The following is a 23,348-nucleotide window of genomic DNA, read 5'->3' on the forward strand; positions in this document are numbered from 1 at the left end:
GCCTGTCATAAACGTGCAGCCATGCTAATGGCCAGAGCTGATGCTGGCATTGCCAGGGACAATCTGAAGGCTAGGGGAATGCAAGGAGACATGACCCAAGGACTCATTTCATTTTGCTGATCATCTATTGGAAGTGGAAAAGCCCAAAGGAAAGCAGGAAGAGGGGAGAAAGCGAAGTGAGCTGCATTTGATTTCCACAAACAAAACATTTGGATGTCAGGGGAAATTCTTTACAGAGAGAGTGGTGAGGTGCTGGAACAGGCTGCTCAGAGAGGTTGTGGATGCCCCGTCCCTGGAGGTGTTCAAGGCCAGGTTGGATGGGGCCCTGGGCAGCCTGGTCTAGTATAAAATGTGAAGTTTGGTGGCCCAGCATGTGGCAGAGGGGTTGGAGATTCGTGATTCTTGAGGCCCCTTCGAACCCTGTGATTCTGTGATTTATTAAGCCAGGGCCTTTTGCAGAAACTAATTTCTGAAAAGCTGCAGTGATGACTGCAGAGTCAGGCCTCCCCCAGCATTTTTCAGAAGCAAATTTTATGGCAGTTAAAGACAATTCCTAGAACAGGTTCCCAGCATAGAAGGGATTTATGGCTCACCTGCAACATTTCACCTGATAAAATTCACCATTTCACCCCTCCCTGCCAAAGCTTCAAAAGGGCGTGCTGCATCCATCTGCTGGACAAAGGGGGCTGCATCCATCTGTCAACTAATGACAAAGCTGAGCGGGAAGAGGCAATGAGTAGTGTGATTTATTTTGACATCATGCTGCTGAGATGAATGCCTGTATTTACCTGCTTCTTTACTGTAGTTAGAAGTTCGGTTTTTTTTAACTGTAAGACCATGGCTTAACTTATTTCTACTGGATTCACTTTTGCTCAGGCTGTCATTGGGTGCATTCTGTCCACCTTTGCAGAGTTTAGACAGCTGCAGACAGAGTAAGACATCCCGAGTCAGACAGCAAAGGTTGGGTAACCCTGGGCAGGTTTCAGCCACAAGTGAAGGCAGCTGTCGTTTATATCATTTGTAGCTCTTGTTCATCTTCAGCAGGGAGGAACTCATCCATTTAAAATGTTCAAGTCTTTTTTCTTGAGTAGTTAGGAGATTTAGAATACACTTAATAGAAGAGCTCCTTGTAAAGGAGGGACCCAAAGAAGTCAAACTGGGCCCTTCCTGTTTGACTTCTTATACAAACTAATACAAACTAATGATTAAGCAGCACAAAGCAAATTAAGAATATACCTGTAGGCCTTTTCTGTATTTCATCAAGAATCATACAAGAATCACAAAATTGCTATAGCTTTTTTGGAATAAAATTTCTGAGTAGGCTGTCCTGAAAATATTTTATTGCTGCAGACAATTCTGTTGGTTTTTTGTCCTCCTTGTTGTTTTAAATGTATGCATGGCAGAATCCTATGCTTCTCAGTACTGAATGTGGAGATGGGGTGGTTTGGATCTAGTGGAACATTTTTACTATTTGCAATGTAATTTCTAGATAGTGTAGTCCCCTCAGTTAACCACCCATGATGCATGCCATTCCCCTCGTGCCATTCATGACACGTGATTCTTAGCCACTGCTTTAGTAATTTCTTTTTCTTTCTGTGATAACCATTCGTATTTAAGAAATGAACTTCAGACACTGGTGTAGCAAAACTCAATTTTATAGTGCAACATTTACGTAATCAAAAAGATGTTGAGACACAGATGCTGAGAATGAGAACTCCCAAAGGAGTTCTGTTAAAGGAAACAAGTAGCACCAGTCATTTCATAACCCTCCTGGTTTCATTTATTGTTTTGTTTCAAAGTCCCCTGTGGTTTCTGCAGAAATTCTCCATGTCACATCTGCAACAAAGAAGCCCTGAGCTGGAGAGTGCAACAGGACTTAAAAGTGAGACTTACACAGTCAGCACAAATATCAGCGTCTTTTGTAGTAAGTTAATTTCTGCAAGTTTGTGTCTTGCAAATTGTGCTGAGGTTTTAAATAAGTTTTTAGGTATCTTGGAAGTCTTGTTCATGGCCTTAGCTAAGTGTAGCGAAGGCCATTCTTATAAAATAAATACTAAAGAGCAATACTTAATATTTTATATTCATTGCTGATTAAAAATGAAAGCAAATAGTGGGATATACTAAACATTTCCACATTTATGGATGTGTATTTGCTTTCCCTCTGTCCGCTCAGGCGTGACAAACCATTTCCTGCTTTCCTCTTCCAGGTCATCTGTTGCATAGTTACACATACACCTGTCCTTAGTACATGTTCTCCCACTTAACCCACCCCAGTTCTTTCATCTTTTCAGGTCACAGTTTCCTCTCTTCTGATCATGATGGTTGCTCTGCTTTGGCTGCTTTTCAGTTGGTCCCCATGTTTGCTGAGCTAAGCACAATCCTTATCTGAGGCCTTTCTGGTGTTGGTGAGCCTGAAAACATCACATTTTGTAGATGATACTCTGTAATCTCTCCTAATGTGGCAGTTGCCTTTGTACCACAGGGCAGGAGGTGATGAACGCTGGAGTTTTGATTCTATCCACAGGTGTGGGAATCAAACCCACTTCAGTGGCATGGATGAGGAGATTGGGAAGTCATTACCTGCCCATATGTAGGGATGTCTGCTGTGAATGTCTGCTGTGAGGCCTGCAGCCATCTCATTGGTATATTAAGTCAACTTATAGGATCTTAGAGTCATTAAGGATGGAAAGGACCTCTCAGATCATCTAGTCCAACCATCAGTCCATTCCCACCATGCCCGCTGACCACGTCCCTCAGTGCCACATCCACACGGTTCTGGAACACCTCCAGGGATGGTAACTGCACCACCTCCCTGTGCAGACTGTGCCACTGCATCAGCACTCTTTCTAAGAAAGAATTTTTCCTAATATCCTAATATTCCTAATTTTCCTGAACCTCCCCTGGCACAGCTTGGGGCCATTTGCTCTCATCCTCTCGTTGTTACCTGGGAGAAGAGGCTGACATCTACCACTCCACAACCTCCTGTCAGGTGACTGTAGGAATGAGGAGGTCTCCCCTGAGCCTCCTCTTCTCCACTGAACAATCCCAGTTCCCTCATTCACTTCCCATCAGATTTGTGCTTCAAACCCCTCACAGCTTTGTTGCCCTTCTCTGGTCGTGCTCCAGGGCTTCAATGTCTTTCTTGTCATGAGGGGCCCAAAACTGAACACAGCACTTGTGTTGTGGCCTCACCAGAGCTGAGTACAGTGGGATAATAACCTTTCTGCTCCTGCCAGCTGCACTATTTCTGATACAAGCTGACCTTCTTGGCCACCTGGGCACACTACTGGCTCATGTTCAGCTGGCTGTCTACTAGTGCCAGCAGGTCGTTTTCCCATTCTCTTCTCAGCTTCATTATCTGCTAATATTAACATTACTTGTCCAAACTTTGTTATCACAGATGAAAATACAAATATCTTGGAGTCTGGTTTCTTTTGCTAATAACATGTTTATTAATTTTCTGTTTGCTTATTTCTGTATGACTGAGAAGTGACAGAAAAATCCAACTGTGGTCTATGTATCTTTATGAAAAGTTGGAATTCAGAAAAAGTGACTACATAATTATATTAAGTAAGTATCAGGCATCTTTGAAAAATGCCTGTTGCTTTTAAAGAAAAACCGCATGACCAGGGTCCTACTGAATATTGTTTTTAAAGATGTGAGTTTTAGCCTGCGTTTTTTTTGTTCCTGTAACATGTGCATCTCTATGGATTTGCAGTATGTAGCTTCTCTTGTGTTTTGGTGGCTGTTTAGGTGATGGTAGGTAAATCACTTGGTATGGTTGCCTCAGCCTAGTATCCATGCTTCTTGAAATACTGGGCTCGAGCAACCACGTCATTGCCGTAGTCATCATGGAGAGTGCCGATGTCCATTCTGTCATAGCTTCGGACATTTCCAGTGCCAGCATTGTAGGCAGAAATGCCACCTAAAATGAAACACACAAGGGAGTAATGCAGATTTAAAATTCCAGCCTGACAGTTTGAGAGAGTGCACCCTCAGCAAGTGTGGGGATGATGCCAAAATGAGTGATACAGTAGAAGGAAGGGATGCCATCGTAAGCGACATAGACAGACTTGAGGAGTGGGCCCACATGAACCTAATGATGTTCAAAAAGGCCAAGAAAAACCCACTGAAAACAGCCCTGAGGAAGAGAACTTGGAGGTCATGGTGAACAAAAAGCTGGGCGTGATTCAGCAATGTGCTCTTTCAGCCTGGAAGGCCAACAGTATCCTGAGCTACATCAGAAGAGGGGTAGCAGCAGAGAGGAAGGTGATTGTCCCCTTCTGTTCTGCCCTCGTGAGGCCCCATCTAGAGCATTGTGTCCAGGTCTCAGGCCCCCAACACAAGAGTGATGCGGAGCTGTTGAAGTGGTCCACAGGAAGGCCATGAGGATGGCTGAAGGGCTGGAGCACCTTTCCTACTAAGAAAGACTGGGGGAACTGGGCTTGTGTAGCTTGGAGAAGAGAAGGTTCTGGGGAGACCTCATTGTGGCCTTCCAGTATTTGAAAGGAAACTTGCAAACAGGAGGGAGACTGACTTTTTACATAGTCTGATAATAACAGGACAAGGGCGAATAGTTTTCAACTAAAATAGCTGGATTAGATGTTAAGGGGAAGTTCTTTACTCAGAGGATGATGAGGCCAAGATGTATGGATGGGGCTCTGAGCATTCTGATCTAGTGGAAGATCCCTGCCCATGGCAGGTGGATAAAGGTAGGTGGTTGTTAAGGTACCTTCCTGCCCAAATCATGATTCTATAAAATCATTCACTATGTACTTGTCCTGAAGTTTTTCTTCTCTCCTGGACAAAATCTGTGGTCTGTACATTACCTTTTAGCTGTTGATCCCTTGTCCAACGAGGGAATTTTCTCTGTATTTTCTTTATCATGTCAATAAGTATTCTTGTGCCCTGCCTGATATGGGTTTCTCCATTCCACGTTCCCTCAATTTTATGGTGTCTTTTGTCAACCTGGAAATATTAAAAAGAAAAGAAAAAAAAAAAAAGGCATTTCACTGCAGTAATGGGAGATATGTAATTGGGGCTTACTTTTATTTGTATGACATTACTTCATTAGGTTTTATTGGAGCATCAGCAAATACCTGCATTAAACCAAATCCATTTCCATTGTCACCCCAGCCATTCTTCAGTATTGTGCCAGCATGAGATTCCCGAGAGATGATGCCAGCAATCACAGCAGGCTCAATACATAATGCTTCACCAACTCTCTTAATGAGTATTTTGTATCTATTCATATTTCCTAGGTCCCGTTCAGCAATCTTTCTCGAAGCTTGAACTCCTGTAACGAAAACAAAAAGATGTCTCATCTCAGAAAGGAGGTAGACCTTGCCTATAGGGTTATGCATTTTGAAAATACAAAGGACTTGAGATTATTGTGCTTCTGTGGAAGAGAGCAATCCAACTGAAGTGTAAGACTCACCACAGTAGTTTAAGCCCTCCGGTTTTGCGGTTTTGCATGAAGCACCCGTGGTATCGATTCTGTTTACATTGCCATAGCAATCCGTGCGGGCCTGGCACATACCTGAAAATGTTGTATGAAAAGACGTAAGCGTCCTGCACTCTGCATCCTGCACTTTGCAACTTGCACCCTGCGCCTTGTGTCCTGCACCCACCCACCCCTCAGAGGTAACCTCTTCTTCAGCAAGACTTGCAGGAGAAGTGAGCACTTTATGTCCCAACACAATTTGATAACAATCGAGATTTGGGAAGGGGAGATGGGGAGGCACGTTAATCTGGGGCTGCTCAAGGGATGAACGCACAGGGGCAGCAGGATGCTGACTTACCCAGGAGGGCGGTGAAGCCCAGCAGCGTGAGCACCAGGTGCATGGGGTCGTTCTTCCGAGCACGCAAAACAATCTGGAAAATCAATCAGCAAACGTGAAGGAATGATCCTGTCTCAGTGCTCGCTGATTTAACACAAATAAATCATTTCTGAATTGATGGCTTATGTCTCTCGGTTGGATACACAAAGTGATATAGAAGTGCAGTCACGTCTCTCTTCTGGCACAAACCAAGCTGCAATGCTTCCAGCCCACATCTTCAGCAACATCTTAGTAACCAACCTCCAGCTCCAATATTTAGTTGATGAAAAATCAAATAAAGAATAAAATGAATGATGCTCAGTGCTCTTTGCTGTTGTGCTTCCACTCCAAATGCCCTCATCCTGTGCCCATAGTCTCTATACAAGCACCTTCACCACACTGAGGTAGCTTTGCCTGAATCTAAGGCTTTATACTCAGAAAACAGGCACTTGCAAACTGCACTTTGTCTTAGTTATTGTGGATGGCTGCTTCAGGGTGAACCATACTCTGGTCAGCTGTTAAGGAAGCCAGGGGAGATGGGCTCACACAGAGATCTGAGCTATCTAAACTCAGGTGAGCTGAGTCCAAAACTAAAAGACAAATTTTTGTGTCCTTATGCAAGCACTAATCTCAAATATCTCAGCAGAAATCTTCTGAGGAGGGTGGCATTGCTGAAAGGGATGAGAAGACCCCCCACCCTGAGGAGCATCTTACCTACTTGTCGTCAGCCCAGCTTCTGCCACGTCGCTGAGGTTTTGGGGAGCTTAATTTATAGGGTGAGCTACCTTCTGTTCAGTGGCAATCCAACACTGTGTCGAAATGTACTGGGCTGTGGTTTTGGGAGCAATTTTCTAACGTAAACAGAACCTGTTGCACTACTGACATTGGCATGGTGGTAAGTTTGCTTTTGGGAGTGGCATTTCCTACATTTCAAAAAGGAAAAAAAATCCTTATTTTTCTCTATGTGCTTCTTGTATTTTGTACTCAGGTGAGGGCTAAGCTGAAGACTCAGCTTCAGGTGTTTGTTGGGACTTATCCCAGCATCCTGCGCTGTGTCCATACTGCCCAAAGGCAGAGGGTTGGGGCTGTTTTCTGTGTGCTGGACCTCTGTAGGACAAGCTTCTTGCCTGCCCCTCCCACCATTCCTCAGCTGCTTCTCTGTTTTCCCCACTACTTCAAGTGCTCTCTAAAACCTACCTCTTCTCTTGCCTACCTCTGCCCTGAGCCACTGTGGGGGAGGTGCAACCCTCAGAGGAAGAAAAAGGGTGCCATAAATGATGGTGTCCAAAGGTGAGGTTTGGGCAGTGATGGGGACCTTCTCAGAACAATGCCAAAAATCATAAAATCATAGAATCACAGAGTGATTTGGGTTGGAAGGACCTCACAGCTTACCCAGCCCTACCCCCTGCCATGGGCAGGGCTGCCCCCCACCAGCTCAGCTGCCCAGGACCACATCCAGCCTGGCCTTGAGTGCCTCCAGGGATGGGGCACCACAGCTTCTGTGGGCAGCTGTGCCAGTGCCTCACTGCCCTTGGTGGAAAATGTATTCCTGACATCTAATCTAAATCTCTCCTGTTTTAGTTTAAAACCACTACCCCTCATTCTATCAGTACATGCACTGATACAGTTTCCCAGCCTATTTTTCCCATAGCCTCCTTTAAGGAATGCTGTGGGGGAAAAGCATATCAGCTTCTGTCACTTCTGCTTTTTGTCTTTGGCTGCTGTCAGTGTCCAAAGGATGCTTAAGAAGTGCACTGAGGACATTTGGGGATAGCAGTGCACAATATTCTTTGTGGCTGGACTGATGAGTTCTGCCCATCCCGTTCTTCACAGATTGCCCTTGCTGGTGTACGTGCCCTGGGTGTCATTCTGCCTCTGGCAGTGCGACTGTGGCTTGGAGCCACTGCACGGTCCTAGCAATGGTTAAAGGAGCAGCGAGCTGCTCCCCTGGGTTTGCTTTCATTGTTCATTTGTTTAGCAGCTGAGATATGTTACCTGTGTATGGAAAATTTGCCCAAGAACATTGTTATTTTAACATTACTTCTCGGAAATCTTACGGATGGGGAAGCTGATAATAAACAAAGGATTGGGGATTTCCACTCCCTTCGAGTTGGAAAGAACATTGGAAATAAGCTGGCTAATAGCCAGTTGCTGTGGTCATGGGACTAGCTAAACCCTTCTCTGCCTTCTCCAAGGCCACTCTCAAGGCCCACGAGTACATCTTTCCCTCAGGTCTCACAGTAGGAGTGCTGTGGTGGTCAGCAGTGCCATCCCAGCCACTCTGACCTGCTCTGCCTCTACAGTTTATTCCCTCTGGAGTGCCGTGACCCAAAACAGCCTTCTTAAAATATCACATATTTAGCTACAAACACAAAGACCAGCTCTGCAGCAAAGAGGGCTGCACATACCAACCGCAAGAGATGCTCAGACCTGGGAACTGGTTCCTAGCTGGAAATCCCAGACCAGTTTTTCAACAGGTAATAAAGCAGAACAAACTCTTTCTCAGCACAACACTGCTGTGGTGGAATTCCCCTTTGTTTTGTGTCTGTCAGAGAAAGAGTCATGAGCTGCAGCTGAGACCCAGCCAAAACTGGCATTTAGAGTCATCTACCAGAGGACCCTGCTCATCCGCATTTAAATACACTTCCCAAAACTGACATCAGTTGTAACAAATGCTAACATAGAAGATTTTATTTCCTCGTCTTGTTATTCCTATTTCTATTTGCTGACTGCAGAATCAAAGATAATCTGTCAAAGGGATTTTCCCTTTTTCTTTCCTTCCTCCTTCCCTTGGCATCAGCTTGTTGGGTTTTTATGGGAACCCCAGCCCTCCTCATGAGATAGCTGCCTACCCGCTTCTCCAATGCTTCTACTCATACTTGAATTGCTTCAGTGTTTTGCAACTGTTTGAGTAAACTGTGTTTACTCAATTTCAGTTCCTTGATTCCTAGCAGGTTTTGACCGTTAGTGGAAGTGTTGATGTTCCTTCTCACTGTGGCAGTCACCTAGCTCTGGTCCCATTCACATCATGACCATGAACAATATAGAAAGCACTGTAGGACAGTCTGGAGTGGTTCCATGGGAGGCATCATGTTGGTTTGACCATAAGCTGCCAAGAACTGCTCCAAACAGTACTTTTTCTTCCTATCTTAAGGGCCTTCACATGAGACTACTTCAGAGATTGCTGATAAAAACCTTATCAAGCTTGCAGTGTAGCACTACCACAGATTCTATGTTGGCCATCTATCCGGTGAGATAAGAGTTGTGGCTGGTTTGAGGCATTTTATCCCTACAGAACAACATTGCCAGAGCCCTCCTGGCTGTTTTTTTGATGCACTGTTGTCCCCCAGGTTCTTGAACAGTGGTTGTTCAATAGGTGTCTTTCCAGGCATTGCAACTAGGCTGTTTGGTCTCTGAATTCTAAACGGGGGGTATAAGAAAGAAGGAGACAAACTCTTTAGCGAGGTCTTTTGGGGTAGGACAAGGGGAAATAGTTTCAAACTAAATTAGGAGAGATTTACATTGGATATATAGAAGAAGTTTTTTACAATAAGGGTAGTGAAGCACCAGCACAGGTTGCCCAGAGATATGATGGGTGCCCATCCCTGGACACACTCAAGGTCAGGCTGGATGGGGCTCTGAGCAACCTGATCTAGCTGTAGATATCACTGCTCATCATTCAATTGGTCTAGATGGCCTTCATGGGTTGCTTCCAACCCAAATGATTCTATGATTCTATGATGTTCTTTCCCATCTTGGTCATCTTTTCTCTTTCCTGATTTGTCCTTCTGCTTTCCATGATAAATTCCATGCTATTAACTCGCTTTACAAGCTGCCTGCTTTTTCTAATCATTTGGAGTGTCCAAATTTGCTCCCACAGCTCCCTGTACCCGCCAGCTGAACAGTTTATTCCAAATACAATGTATGTGAACACGCAAGGAAAGATCAGAGGTCAAAAACAGTGCCAGCTCACTGGCAGAAAACTTCTGCTCAGACCTGGTAGCAATATGCTGCTGTTGAATTCTCCTTAACTCCTTCCTGCCAACTTATCAGGCAGTTGTATTTCAATTCACTTCCCATGGAGATTTTCTGTAGTCGGTACAAAGTGCTGATACCATAAAATAACGTTTGTGATAAAACACAGAATTGCTGCAATCGAGACCTTTAAATGGACTTCTAAAAATTTCCTTGATGGGAGCAAGATGTGGAGCAGCAGCCTTACAGGTAACACATGCAGAAATGGGACTCCCAATGCATTCAGAGATCCACAGGAATAGCAGCACATCCTAGTGGCAGCAGAGAAGGGCATTGTGAAGGGAACCAAAGAAATCTCTGCGTTTGCAAAGCTTCCAAACTCAAAAACTCTACAGATGTGGAAACAAGATTCCCTGCCCCCAGCCCATATAAAGCTTATAGTCTTCTACCAAAAGTGTTAACATACATTGTGCATAATGTAGGAGGACTGCATAAGATAGAAGTTTACAGCAAAGACTTCAACCTATGCATTTTACATAAGCTGTTTCAAGCAGAGATAATCAAACTGTGTGTGATGCCTTACGAGCCTGTATTATAACATGGTGTTTTACTAAAATTATCTGAGTTCAGCACAGAGTTCACCACAGACAAATTGTATCTAGTTGAATACCTCTGATAGCTCAACACTGAGCTGTTTCCTGGAGTCTTAAAGCAAAACAAAACAAAACACAGTAATGTTAGAGATGTCCTATAGCTCCCTCTAGAAACTCTAGAAACCCTATAGCCTCCAGAAACTGTAAACATAAAACTGCCTGCAAGTATTCCACTTACACACAGTCCTTGCTGGGATGGTAAGCAGGTGAGTGACTGATGTCTCACAGCCCAGCTCTTCCTACTGCTGCTCTGCTGCTCCGTTTTCCTCTTTCTGTTCTCAGAAAGTCCCAAATTGGGTTAATTACCTAAGTCACAGGTTGCCACAGACCATGCCTTGTGAAACAGCAAAGATGAATACATTGCCAAACAAATAAAAAAATGGAATTCAACATTTATCTTTATTTTGATTGCCAGAAAGCCTAAATTTGCACCCAGAACCATCCACATTAAAAAGTACTCTCAAACAGTTTACAAACCCAGAGCTTACCCACTCCTAATTAGAAGTCAGGCAAACTGGCAGGACAGAGGGACAGAAGCTGGAATGCTTTTAAACTTGGCAGGTTCCAGCACAAATGCTCCAAAGGCAAAGCAGAGAAGATGTTGAGGTTGTTACCAGCACTGATGCTGTGGCATAGCTCCTGGGACAGGTGTGTATGGAGTGATGGAAGACTCAGAGAGGAGCCTCTTCATTGGGAAGTGGCCAGCACTATCAAAGGGGAGAAAACTCAAGGGGTTATCCCTCCTGTTTGTAAGAGAGAACATGGGCAGCACAGCCCATGCTGAGTGAGAGCTGTTTGCATCCCCACCTGGAGATGCATGAACAGCCCCAGGTTCAGCTCCTGATACAAGGAGCGTCCTCACCCAACATTTTAGCATCACTTGGATGTCACTATCTGACTTCTAAAGGCCTCCAGATTGTGCTCTGTTGTCCCTGTGAGGCACATCAGTCCTGCCAGGTCCCTGGGAGGCTCTGGGTACTACTGTCACTACTGGGCTAGTCTACATGTAGTGGAGGCTCGGTGGCAGGGGGTCACTGAGCTAGAACCCATTTCTCTTGAAGTATTGGGCCCTCCTGATCACGCTGTTGACATAGTTGTTATCTCTGCTGCAGGGGTCTTCATCGTACGTCTGGAGGTTGCCGGCTCTTGCATGGTAGGTGCAAATTCCCCCTGGAAACAGTCAAGAGGAAGTTGTGGGCTGATCAATCAGAAATATAGGTTTTAAAATAAAACTTCCTAGCCTGAAAGGCAACGCGTCTCATTGAACTTATACAGCACCACTGGAAATTGCTACTTGTGTCATTAATACTGAAAAGTGACTCATTTAGCAAAAGCCCTATTTCTGTAGTTAAGGAACCCATGGTTCTCTCCAAATGAGGGTGGGAACAGCACAGTGATCCTATGAAGGCAGTCTAACGTGGCAGCGGGAGAGTAAGGATGGGAGAGCAAGAAATGGCATAGAGTGAAAAAATGGCATGCAAACATGGATTCTAAAGCTTCCTTGACTGAATGTTATAGCCTATCCCAACAGTACTGTTGCTGGTCTGCTGTTTTGTGATTGCCTCCTTCAAATGAGGAAGATCTTTTATTTATGTATTTTTTCAAGAGATGCTGAAATGCTGTACAGTCTGCCAGGCTGATGCTTTTATTCTTTCAGAGGTGATAGCAGCAAACACGCTGCACTTTCATCATTTAGAGGCCTCTGCCTCATGCAAATGAAAATTCTTCGCCTGGTGTTAATTAAGTGTTGTTAGAAAGCTTCTTGTGTTATTTAAATCGAAAAAAAAACCAACAACCACAAACCTACAACCACAAACTGCCTTGATGTACATATCCCAGTATGGATTGCAAACCAAATTGCTGACAGGGAAAACTAAGAGTTCTGTTTGTCAATTATTTCTGGTTTAAGGATTTCAACTGTTCACATCCCTGGTGAATGTTCACATACTGGTGGTGCCAGTAACACGACTTCCCCTCTTTGTTTCTACATGTTCCTACACATCACCCCCGCATGCACTCCCGCACGCTGTACCTCGCAGCTGCTGGTCCCAGCTCCAGGCAGGGTGCCTTGCCCTCATTTCGTTGATTCCTGCCACCAGCATGCTCGAACATTGGTTTATGTGATCCTCACTGTCCCACGTCCCAAAGGGCTGATAATACCTCCTGTCAATCTGGAAAAGTCAAGAAGAAGACCAGTTTTTCTCGGAACACAGCCACCACTCATAGCTTCACCATGCTCTCAGCACCTGCAGGCTGCGATTCATAGGGACCTCATATCCCAGTGCTAAAGGCAGGATGCTTGCTAACTGAGGTGAAGCCCTGAGGCACCCAGCACACTGCCATGCTGCCACTCAGGATTATCTTCCCACGTCACCTGGCTGTACCTGCATCAGGCCGTACCGCTGCTGGCCCTGGTCCCAGCCGTTGTTCAACAGGAGGCCAGCGCGGCTCTCCTGAGAGATGATGGCAGCAATGAGAGCTGGGTCCAAGCAAAGCCTTCTGGCCACTCTCTTAATGGGCACCTCATATTTCCTCAAGCGGATGACGTCCGCTTCCACCGTCCTCCTCAGAGCAGCAGGGCCTGCAGCCAGGGCAGAGACAGCCTTACCCAACAGCTCCCTCAAAAGTGAAGCCTGGTGAGGATGCTGAGGATGCCAACAGGAGACACAGCATCTCTCTGTAGGCCAACAAGCCAAGCCGTGTCTGATACCTACCACAGTCCTGGGCTCTTACGGCTGTGCAGGAAACTGTGGGTGCTTGAAGAGCACTGATATCACCATAGCAACTGTAGCTCATGGATGGAGCTGAAAAATTAAATGGAGGCGTTTGGAAACATTAGACCTCACAGCAGTATCATACAGCTTACTGCAGGTGAATACAGGCATGAGGTGTTCATCCAGACCCGTGATCCAAACCACTTTATTATCACTGTGCTTAGACTGTTGCCACTGCTGCCTATCAGTGATGTTATCAATCACAGCTAAAGAATAGGAATTTGTTACTTTCTGGTCAAACAGATTGAAATAAATTAAATATCATTTTACACAGACAGGTGTCATCCCTGTTAGATGTAAAGGTTGCTGTGGGGAAAGGAACCACAGCCTCTGTATTTACTTATCGATGTCCCCTAGTGTCCAGGCCACCTCAGATGATGGCTGCTGGCACCTGAGCACTCTGGCTGAGAAGACCTCCTCTGTCCCTCTGCAGCTCAGTGGAGAATTAACTGAGGAGAGTGCATGCCTCAATCTGGGAAAACCGCCCTATATATTTCCTCAAAACCCATGAAATTCATAGGTTCCATCTAACAAGCAGCCTGTGATGTTTGTGAGATCATTCTGAGCAGGCAGAGAGGTCAGATAAGGCTGGATGGGTGTTTCTGTGACTCTGTGTGGCAGGGTGCTCTCCACAGCACACCAAACGCAAGCCCAGGCTCACCAAACAGGGCCAAAAGGCCCAGCAAGAGCAGTGCAGTGACCATGGTGATGGCTCTCCTCAGCTGCCCCAGGACACCTGAAAACACAGGATGAAGAAGTTGGAGCTGATATTCAGCAGCCCTGGAAGAAAGCATGCATGGCAAAAGCTCCCCCGCTCCTTCCCATCACCCATTGGCTTTAGAGTGTGGTGATGGGAGGAGATGGGAGCCCCACTTGCTTATTTCCTACCTATTCAGATGGTTTGGAAGGACATCTCCTCTATCACTTGTACCACCATGCCATCATTATCAGATTGAGAGGGAAGCACTAAGCTGGTGGCCATTGTCAGCAGGGATGTTTTGGCCTGTCATCTGCTGATACAGTAAAACCTCTGCATATATTCAGGTGTGTGATAATGGCAGATAATCACTTCAGTAATAAATGCCTCTTGTGTTTATCAATAAAATTCCAAAATATCATCAGATAATAGCTATTGACTGGAAAAAAAAAAGCATCGATTGCACTTGCCTTGCTGCAGAGCACGTTAAAACCATGCAGTCTTACAAATTACAAATGCTTTTTTTTTCCCCGAGAGGGTTTTGAGTACAAAACAATGCCACAGCCCTTGCAGGCAATTCTCCTGCCATGCTATTAACACCTGAAAATGCCTTATTGATTTTAATAAGGCTTGACCTTTTCTCCAGCCTAATAGTTCTTTCTACTGTAAACTACACTGCATGGATGTTTGAACACAAACAGTCCATCCACGTCATCTGAAAGATTCCAGTGCCCTGAGAGAGCTTATTCGGGTAGCCAAACCACTGCCTGAGCTCAGGTTGAGCCCTAACACTGAGTATTTCTCTGAGCAACCAGATCTAGCTGTAGGTGTCCCTGTTCATTATTAATCCTGGGCTAGATCACCCCTCAGAGTCCCTTCCAACTCAAACAGCTCTATGATTCTGTGATTCTTTTTGCAAGAACAGAATATTGGATCAGCACAGCTTGACCCAATAACTCTTAATTCAATGGCAAGTCCGTATGGGGCCCCAGCTAGCACTATGATTTGAAGCTGCTCCTACATGCAGAAAATTGCCATATAAAATTTCAAGTTATCAACCATTTTGTTTTCTGTCCCACCACAGAAATCATCACAAGCCTTAAGTAGAAACAGCACAACAACTGCAATAATAACAAAACAGTAAATCAAAGCAAAAATCAAGGCTTCTTCCCCTGAATATCTACTCTGAGTGGATTCAGACTCACCCGTCTTCAGTTGGCCTTGCTTTGAGAAAGGTCGCTCAATGAGTTTTATATATATGGGAATGAAGAGGTATCCACCCTCTGGGCTTTGGAATGTTAATTCCTACCTACTGTGATGACATTTGTTATAAAGTGTAACAAGCAGTATATAATAAGAGCTTTGAACCCTTATGTTTCCTTTCATCCAAAGATTTGCACAAGCAGTGGTTACTAAGACTCGGGACATTTCTGTGAAAGGAAATAAATATTGTTTTTCCTCCATCAGTGACTACACTGATGCTCCATAAATGACTTGCAGAAAGCATTTCAATGAATCAGTGGTGGGGACAGGCAAAAATCAGATCCCTCATAATGTTCTCCTTGCTTTATATCTCAGATCAGCCTGGGCACATTTCTGCAAGGGTTTTTGTCTTATTTCCTCAAGGACTTCAGATTAGTGATTGTCATGCCTTCATCGGAATTCCATAAAGGACAATTAAAGAAAACCATCTCTCTGCTGCATTGCTTACTGCAAGCCTAATTTGAGCAGGCAGCTAATAGACTTTGAGAGCAGAGGCAGGGTTTGACTTCTCTACTTGGGGAAGATGGATGCTGCAGCTGAGAAAGAAGGGTATTTGCACCATGTGTCTGAGGCACTTTCTGTGTGTAGAAGCTACTAAAACTGACTGAGTCATGTGGAGACTGAAAAATGCGGGTCTGTGAGGCCGGAGTCTCTCTCCTTTCCCTCCTTTTTCTCTTCACCTGACTGCCTAGCAGGAGTGGAGGCTAACAAAGCAAGGTTTTCTCCAGGCAGCTTTCTTTTCGCCATTTAATAAACAACAAATCCATTTATTCGTTTATTTATTTGTTTATTTATTTATTGGTTCCCTTTGTGCTTGAGACTGAGTATGAAATACTATTTCGGTCAGATATTACTTTTTAAGTTCAAAAACAAATGATGTTACGAGTCTTTACAGCTCAGGATATCAAGTGGGCCGTGTCCCCCTAAAACCTATGAATACAACTATCACAAACCTAGACCATGTGTCAGTGAGGAGAGGGACATCTAGCCCTGCTGTTACACAAAGTTGTGTTGGGTTGTGGTGAGTCCTAAGCCACTCATTTTTGGGGGGTGAAACATTGAAATAACAGGAACCTTTCCACAGACAACAAAACAGCAAGGCATGCATCCTTCCTCTGCAAACCCCATGTCTTATCATGGAGTCTTGGACTAGACTAAATTGTAAATCTTTTACTACAGCTCAAGTAAGATATTAAGAACTTAATATCATTAAAGCGTTTGACATAACGTAAGGCACTAATCTATGTGCTATCTTTGGAAAAAACAGGTAGAAAATGGAGCCATCATACATACAGCATGGCTTTAAGGATCTCAGAAGCAAATTGTGACCAAAGAAATGCTGGGGGTAGGGAAAGCCCAAAGAAATGAGCTGGGAAATGGCCTGAGCACACAGCTTGATGACAGCAAAACTGGTGGATATATTCATTTGTCTTTTGTAGAACAAGATGATCTATAGTAGAAAGAGATGTGTTCTTCCAAATGGGTGGAAGTAATTGTATATTATTATGAAGTTGCCCTTTATAAAGACACTGTCATATTTGTGATCATAAACCACTGTTCCTCTCAAGTCATTTTGATGACTCAGAAATTTCTTTTTTTTTTTGGAAAGTAGCCTCTGACTGTGAGAGAGATTTCTTTCTTAATAGGTTGGTCATTCTCTGATGGTCCTTAAGGTCATTTTCATTTCAAATACTGATTCTCTTTGTTATGCATTTTCTCTCGTTTATTACCCACACAATCACAGACTTTCTGCCCATTGTACGTACTGTCACATGAATTATTAATGCCTGCTTTGCATTGCATTGCATTGCTTTTTATTTACTCATTGAATTGCGGATGCTATTTTTTAAAGCACAGTTATTTCTATCTTTCCTGCTGTATGCTTAGATCCCTCTTCATCTTCACACGATTTCCTGCATAAGGCCAAATAAGAGGTCATTTTCTCAGCAGCATTATGAATGATATTTTTCCTGCTAAACATTTCTCTATCTTCTCAAAATTTGCTGGCTTCTCTCTCTTAGAGTGGAATGCAGAAAGCAAACAGCCTTTGTAGAAATGAGGTCATGCTAACATTGCTGAATGGAGCAGGGCTCTAAGCCAGCACGTTCATCCAGGGCACCACTATGCTGTAGGACCTGCAGGATGCTAGGTAGCAAGATTTTTTTGCCTGCTCTGTGTACTCTCAGAGCGTTAAATTCAGGTGAACTGCTTAATGAAAGTGAGCTGCACCTGTCACTAGCACAGCACCATTTTGAATCTCAGCACTAGATGTAATTTGGAAAATGATGTCAACAGCCTGAACTCAACCTCTGACTGACCAAAGGGATGGACACAGCTGTGTTATGATGCCACTACTGATATACTGAAGAGAGGATGAGCTGGAAGGCATCTTCATGTATTGCCCAGAAAAGCGAACAGCCTGGAGATGCTCAAGGCCAGGTTAGATAGGGCCCTGGGCAGCCTGATCTCATGTCTGATTCAATGGTTGAAACTAGGTGGTCCTCAAGGGCCCTCCAACCAAACTCTCCTGTGACCAAAATGTTCTTCAGAAATGGTTGGAATTAAATAAAGATGTCTACAGGAATGCACTGAGCTCAGGCCCCTGAACACCGTATTCATTCCCTCACAACATTACCGTACCTCCTTTTATATTTTTATTGTTCTTGCTATTTTATTTAGAAGCACAAGTTTTTAGATGTATATGATAATGTGAGACTTATTTAGAAAGGCAGCGATTTGCTTGCCCTTGTTGTCACTGGTAAGGAAAGGATATGAAACCATGGCAATGCATTAATTATTAAATGAATATGTAAGAAAAAGAACACAAAGATTATCATTAAATATAACAACAACCCAAACACATAATTTGAAATGCATTTTGCTGATCTGTAGTTTTTAGATATAAAAAATGTCAGCATGCATTTGCTTTCTGCTGGATTTCAGTCAGCCCAGCATGCGATTAATAGGAGAGGATGGAAAGCCAAGGAAGGAGTTCACTTATCGTATGGTATCTCCATCTACCTAAGTTTAAGAAGCAGGTAAGCTTCCTGGCACTCACAGCCAGCCTCCAGCAATAAGCTGCAGTTACACTGAGATACAGAGAATATAGAGTGGTCAAACATGCTACCCTACAGCTTTACACTTAGTTTAGAAAGGGATGCACCCGAGATCTAAAGCGTACAACATACGTAAGAGCACAAGACTCAATACCACTAGTTCTTCTCCACTCACAGATTTACACTTTCCTGTTTGCTTTCCTGTGCCATATATGATCTACCAATTCTTTTTTTTTTTTGTATTTTTTTCCCCCTCCCATTTAATGGAGGTGATTTTCAGAACGATGCTCCATTTTGAACACATTACCTCTTTCATGCCACTCTGCTTCAGCTGAGGGTTCTATCATCATGTTCCATGGGATGGTGAGAACACTCTCTAAAACTACCTGGAACAATACCCATACTAATTACTGTCTCTTTGGCGCACTTCAGCCCTCGTTTCATAACATCACCAGTCAGATGCATTTCTCAGGCTATTCCTTTTGTCTGAGACGTAATTACAAGTAACACCGGGTATTTACAAGCTTTCTGACAGCTTTATAGAGAAACTGCCCATGCTGATGCACAGGGATGCCTAGAACTAATTGACCAAATAAAGATGCATCTGTAACTTCCCCTCATGGGCTTGTTTAGTCCCAAACCTTTCATCTCATGCAAACACTGTAGAGCTGTGTCTCTTAACTTCTGAAGGGGTATAGCCACCTTAAGAGTAGAATTTCTTTTCTATGTCCAGTGCATCTCTAAATAACAACAGCTAAAGTGTGCTGAGAGGGACTTCAAATCTGTTAGATGTGAGGCTCTCCATTTTCACCGTGCTCTGAACCAAACAGCTGTTGAGGGCCACAGTTTCCTCCCTTATATTGCCTTTATGAAAAATGCAGGTGAGCACTGAAACAACATCCCAATATGCACAAAGCTTCTCTCTAGCCATTGTGAAAAGAAATCAAGTATTTTTCTTCTGTTTTCTGAAATACTTTGAACATTACTGTAGGAAAGGTAGTTGAACAAGTAACTCACTGTGCTGAGACTTCATATCTCAGCTTAAACACAGACACATCACTTAAAACAGGTCATTTAGAGTTCAAGTCAGGAGAGGGTGTAAACTCATAAAGCCTGGCACTGACGGGTTCCAGAACTGTGTTCCACTTACTTGACTGAGTTGTACTTCAGTTCTTGCACAAGTCTAAAACAGCCCAGCCAGAGCAGCTTGGTCCTTACCTTCTAAAGACTGGGCTCTGGTCTTTGCCTCCCAGTGTCAAAATCTCTGGGCAAATGGGAGTCTGTAACCTGAACTCATGTATTTACTCACAGAAGGTGGCTGTGATGCCTATTCTGTTTAAACCAGAGTAGGTTAGTTAGAGGATAACCTCATGAAGGCAAAAACCCACATTAGACTCCCTTTTGCATAAAGCACTTAAATGCCACACCAATAAGATGTGTGTGTGTTTGTTTTTTAGCCTGTCAAGCTTGCATTACTGTGTGGTGGAGCACAACAGAGCTGCAGAGGAAGCCAAGGAGAAGACAGGGGAACAGCTCTATAGCCTGTCAGCAAGGTCTTTCAGTACCAAGGTGGCATAGTCATATCAGCTCCTTGTTCCTGAGACTGCACTGGTGTTTTATATTACATATGTGGAAAAAAATAAAACAAACACCATACACACACACACCAACAAACCAGTGGAAAATACTGGGAATATTGGACTGGGAATAGGGAAGAGAATGCAAACTTCTTCCAATTCCGTAATCTCCTAAGTCACTTCTGTCTTCTGCTTCTTCTTCCCAGTCCCACAGTCCTTATGCTATCTTGCACAAAGCTTCAGAAGTGAGGGTAGAGAGAAGTGTTGTACCTGGGCAGAATGTTTCATAGTCGCTCACTTCACAGCACTCATCAGCATTCTGGATGCCTCTGATCCTATCCTGGGCCACCTCACACCAAAAAGAAAGCTGAGAAGCCTACTCTCAAAATACGAGTTCCAGGAAAAGGCTGACATTAGATACTGGAGCACCCAGTTCTTGGTGTTCCCAGGTCTTCCAGCAGAGCTAATCTTGTTTTAGTTTCCCACATATAAAAGGAAGATTGCACATTTGTGACTCACAGGGATGTCAGGCTAACATCTATGAATAATTAACTTTACCCATTAATCATGGTAACTATTAAGAGCTTTTCTGTGTGCCTGGAATTCATGGTACAAAGCACTGAGGACCATCAACATTTTGGAAACCAAACAGGAAAGAGTTCCAGGCTTTTTTGTAGGGCAGCACACTAACAAAAGAAATAATTAGCAAGGAAGAACAGGAAAGGAATTAATTAGCTTTCATACGTTACAATCACCTGATTTTCATACAGTGTCATCCTGGGAAAAGCCAATGTTTAGCAATACATTGTTTGTAAAGTAGATAATTATCTGCAAGCATATTTAAAAGGAATTGTATGTTATAATCTACCACAGGGTTTGTACAGGTTGTGTTTAGAAAGGCAAAGTATAGCAACACAAATCCAGTGCTGAGTTATACAGTTACATAGCTCTTGAACCAGCAGGTCCGGGTTTATTTCAGGCAGCTCAACCCAGGGCTGTAACAGTGTAACAGCTAGTCCAGAAACTGTAGCCACAGAGTGTGTTTCATGGGATCTCTAAAAGCAATTCTCAGCACCCCCTTTTCATCTAAAAAACATCTAATATCTCTCAGCGTACATACATTTGAAATTAATTCACCACATTTGAACTAGATATATTTTAGAATCATAGAATCACTCAGGTTGGAAAAGACCTTGAAGATCATCAAGTCCAACCACAACCTCACCATACTACCCTGACTCCAACAACCCTCCACTAAATCATGTCCCTGAGCACCACATCCAGTTTTTAAACACATCCAGGGATGGTGACTCACCCACCTCCCTGGGGAGCCAATTCCAGTGCTTCACAACCCTTTCTGTACAGAAGCGTTTCCTGATATCCAACTTAAGATCTTCAGAGCAGTAACTTGCTCAGATGTGTGGGAACCTATTTATCCTTTACAAAGGGGCAAAGGGCAACATCTTCCTCGGAACATTTAACATAACTGTATAACATCAAATACCCTCCAATTCTGACTTGCAGGGGTCTTAAACCTGGGAGCATAACCCCCACTCTCAGGCTGCTGGACACGGTTGATCTAAAAAGACAGGCAGGTCAACCAATCACTGACAACTTCCCTTTGAAACAGTTTGAAACACAGCTAATGAGTATGCAATGAGCCCAGAAGGCAGATGATTCCTGCATCAATTTGGTGAGTGTGTATACATAGGAAGAAAATAACAGCGTCCTCAATACACCTGTTATTCAGAGCTCATTTTCTATAGACATTTCTGTAGGGAAGCTTTCATTTTAGAATTTCTAGAAGGAAAACGACACAAAATGGATGACTTGGAGCACAGGGCTGGAAAACATCTGTTCATCTTTAGTGTCTGCCTTCATGAACAGTCCCTATTACAACTGCAGGGGACTCAAGCTACTAATGGGGTCCTACTGCAGCTGCTGATTTGTTATGCACTTCAGAGTTTGTCTCATCTCTTTCAAGGACTGAACTTCCTCACACTTCCCAAATCCCAAAGCAGCACTTTATGTAGGCAGATTTCTCAACCAGGGCATCCCAAGCTTCCAGTGGCATCAATCAGCCATCGGTGCACAGTCAAGCCCAAATAATCTAGCATTAAGCTGAACAGTACCAACCTCATTATTTTCTCTATGCATTAATGATTACTTTGTGGAAGCATCAAGCCCACACTTAATCGCTAATCGTTATTAATATTACATGCTCAGTTCATGCACAAGCCCCACAGCCTCAAATGCTGTACGTGAACATTTCTCATCTATTTATTCCACAATATCCCTTCAGGGCTGGCACATGCCAGACCAGGTGCCATTTGGTAATTAGTCTAGGTTCAGGAGCCCCAGTTAATCGTGTCCTTCTATACACATCATGTCACAGCCGAAAGCAACTAATCACATACAACCCAAGCTTTCTGGGTACTGCATATACTCATCTTCTCTGTCAGTTTCATTGCCACCAGTTGACTGATGACAAAAATCAAGCTTTGTGCTTTCTGAATTTCTGCAGTTGACATTTTGTTATACTGTGCTCTTTTGTTGTTCTCTCTCTAGCTTACTGAAACACATCTGACTGCCACGGACATCTGGCCATATAATCTGTACCACAGAATTACTGAGCTTCACCTCAGATGAAGAATGTGTTCCCCAAAATGCAAAGAATTTTCCACAACTTAAAGAATTTCTACATTTGAGATGAAAAGAACTAATGGTTTTGGACTGCTTGAAATAGTATGCAGATCAAGACTGGAAAACTTACCAGAATAACCATGCAGTGACAGTTTAAATCTTCATTCAGGGCAGAAAATGGAGAAAGCAGACACAAAAATCTGAAGCAGGCAGATCTGTGTGGTTGCTACTTGAAAATAAACTAATCAATACAATCTCAACCTCCTCTTTTGTCCAAACTGCACATTCCTTGCCAGCCCTTAGCATCAGCACTGGAGCGTGTGAGGTCATGCTACAAGCCAATGAAGGAACAGGTAGAACTGAAGATTAGTCTTGAAAAAAAAATAAATCAGCAGCTTAGAGGGACATGAAACCACAGCATTGGTATTGTGTTCATAATGGAGTTATTCACACACAGAACTTAATAAACTTTAACAGAGCTACCTGCCAGAATCCTGACTACTAGACGTAGTACAGAAGTACAGAAGCTACCACCTAAATGCACATCCATGGAACATACAGGAATTCTAAACAGGATTTTATATTTCCACATCTACTTCAACATAATTAAGACTCAGAGATGAGCCCTGCTAAGGCACTCTTGACAATGCTGTGAAACATTTGCCTCCTAAATCCAATTCCATGCAAAAAAACACTAGTGCAGTTAGAGAGTTGGTGCACTGAAAGAGAGATCAGCTCGAAGCAAGCCTGCTTCTAATGCACTAACAGGCAGCTGCATCTTAAGGTGATTGATTACTTTCTCAAAATGAAGTCAATGTCAGAACAGACAGTAGCTTGCTACAAATCCAGCAAGAGCATGTGCAACACTGACAGACCACTGAAAGAAAGTAA

The 23,348-nt window shown here is 43.6% G+C and overlaps 2 protein-coding genes across 3 annotated transcripts in view; both read right to left on the minus strand.

The window, feature by feature from the left end:
- Window positions 1-3,428: 3,428 nt before the first annotated feature.
- Window positions 3,429-23,348, minus strand: part of LOC128071816 (lysozyme g) — a 157,265-nt gene continuing 137,345 nt past the window's right edge. The window contains exons 1-6 of one of the 2 annotated variants that reach the window (XM_052664921.1): window positions 6,534-6,639; window positions 5,802-5,874; window positions 5,438-5,539; window positions 5,100-5,296; window positions 4,830-4,968; window positions 3,429-3,925 (exon numbers count right to left, since the gene is read on the minus strand). In XM_052664921.1, coding sequence (XP_052520881.1) covers window positions 3,792-3,925; window positions 4,830-4,968; window positions 5,100-5,296; window positions 5,438-5,539; window positions 5,802-5,844 — 615 coding nt within the window. In that variant the 5' untranslated portion in view covers window positions 5,845-5,874; window positions 6,534-6,639 and the 3' untranslated portion in view covers window positions 3,429-3,791. Of the gene's footprint in view, window positions 3,926-4,829; window positions 4,969-5,099; window positions 5,297-5,437; window positions 5,540-5,801; window positions 5,876-6,533; window positions 6,640-23,348 lie in introns of those variants that run through there. The other variant, XM_052664922.1, reaches the window with a different exon arrangement.
- LOC128071814 (lysozyme g-like) lies at window positions 10,828-23,297 on the minus strand. Its single transcript, XM_052664914.1, has 5 exons — window positions 13,883-23,297; window positions 13,162-13,251; window positions 12,832-13,028; window positions 12,480-12,618; window positions 10,828-11,617 (listed from the first exon to the last, which is right to left on the minus strand). Exons 1-5 carry the CDS (start codon window positions 14,013-14,015, stop codon window positions 11,487-11,489), a joined length of 690 nt encoding a protein of 229 aa, XP_052520874.1. The 5' UTR covers window positions 14,016-23,297; the 3' UTR covers window positions 10,828-11,486.

The sequence above is a fragment of the Tympanuchus pallidicinctus genome, unplaced genomic scaffold (assembly GCF_026119805.1).
Source record: "Tympanuchus pallidicinctus isolate F22 unplaced genomic scaffold, pur_lepc_1.0 scaffold6, whole genome shotgun sequence".
Taxonomy (NCBI): domain Eukaryota; kingdom Metazoa; phylum Chordata; class Aves; order Galliformes; family Phasianidae; genus Tympanuchus; species Tympanuchus pallidicinctus.